Here is a 1,079-nt window from a genome sequence, read left to right as displayed (position 1 = left end):
ATATATATATATATATATATATATATATATTCTTTATTTCCATACATTTATATTTGTGTGTATCCTGTATATATATCTCTCTCTAGAACTACTTCTATTCCTATTCCATCTTCTTCAGGTTGTGCTACTGGCCATCGTCACCGTCACATCGCCGCCATCAGTCAAGATGGGTATGCCTGTACGGACAGCGAAATTCGTGGAGATGTACTGCAACATGTCCCCAGAAGGCCTGATCCTTCCTCTTTCCTTCAATCTACTCCTGGTCATCATCTGTGCCTACTACGCTTTCAGGAGTCGCAAGCTACCGGACAACTTCAACGAATCACGCTACATCGCTTTCTGTGTCGACACGACGTTGCTCGTCTGGCTCAGCTTTTTACCAACGTACTTCCTAACGTCGCGCGCCTACTACAAAGTTTTAATCATGTCGTCGGCGCTTATCATCAACGCTACAGTCACCCTGATATGTCTGTTCGTCACCAAAGTGTACGCTCTGTACAAGTACCGCAGCGAATACCAAAGGAACCTACTACAAGAGCAGGAGCTTTTTCGGGTCATTCGGTCGATCGCGTCTGAAAGCCTCGATCTCAGGTCGGCCGCTGGCAGTGCCCATGGCAACAGTAGTGGGGCGCTCGGAGTTAGTAACCGCAGTATCATCGGCGTGGGCGTCGGCAGTGGCGGCGGGAGCAGTAGTATGAGCAACAGGGTTTGTCACAAGAAGAGGCTCGGCGCGGTGGGTACCCTTGCGCAGTCGCAGTCGTGCAACAACCTGCTCCAGCATCACTTGGACGTTTTGCCCCTCAACAACGCCTCGCTCTGCAAGAGCGACTCCAACATCAAAACGTGAACCGAACTAGATTCACCGACACCCCCGCACCACCGCCGTCTCTGCCACCACCACCACCACCACCACAACCACCACCACCACTGCTGCCGCCATCATCACCACCAATTCCAGCAACACAACTATCACTACCACCGCTACCACCAACACCACCACCACCACCAACAACAACAACAACAACAACACCATCACCATCATCACCACCACCAACAACAACAGCAACAACAACAACACC

General features: G+C 50.7%; 1 protein-coding gene across 1 annotated transcript; it reads left to right on the top strand.

Annotated features, from left to right (window-relative positions):
• Positions 1-126: 126 nt before the first annotated feature.
• Positions 127-1,005, top strand: LOC128251433 (metabotropic glutamate receptor 1-like). The gene has a single exon (XM_052978274.1). It carries the CDS (start codon positions 167-169, stop codon positions 845-847), a length of 681 nt encoding a protein of 226 aa, XP_052834234.1. The 5' UTR covers positions 127-166; the 3' UTR covers positions 848-1,005.
• Positions 1,006-1,079: the final 74 nt, after the last annotated feature.

This window comes from Octopus bimaculoides, unplaced genomic scaffold, assembly GCF_001194135.2.
Source record: "Octopus bimaculoides isolate UCB-OBI-ISO-001 unplaced genomic scaffold, ASM119413v2 Scaffold_180658, whole genome shotgun sequence".
Taxonomy (NCBI): domain Eukaryota; kingdom Metazoa; phylum Mollusca; class Cephalopoda; order Octopoda; family Octopodidae; genus Octopus; species Octopus bimaculoides.
The sequence above is the reverse complement of the archived record's forward strand: the minus strand, read 5'-3'. Positions and strand labels throughout refer to the sequence as shown.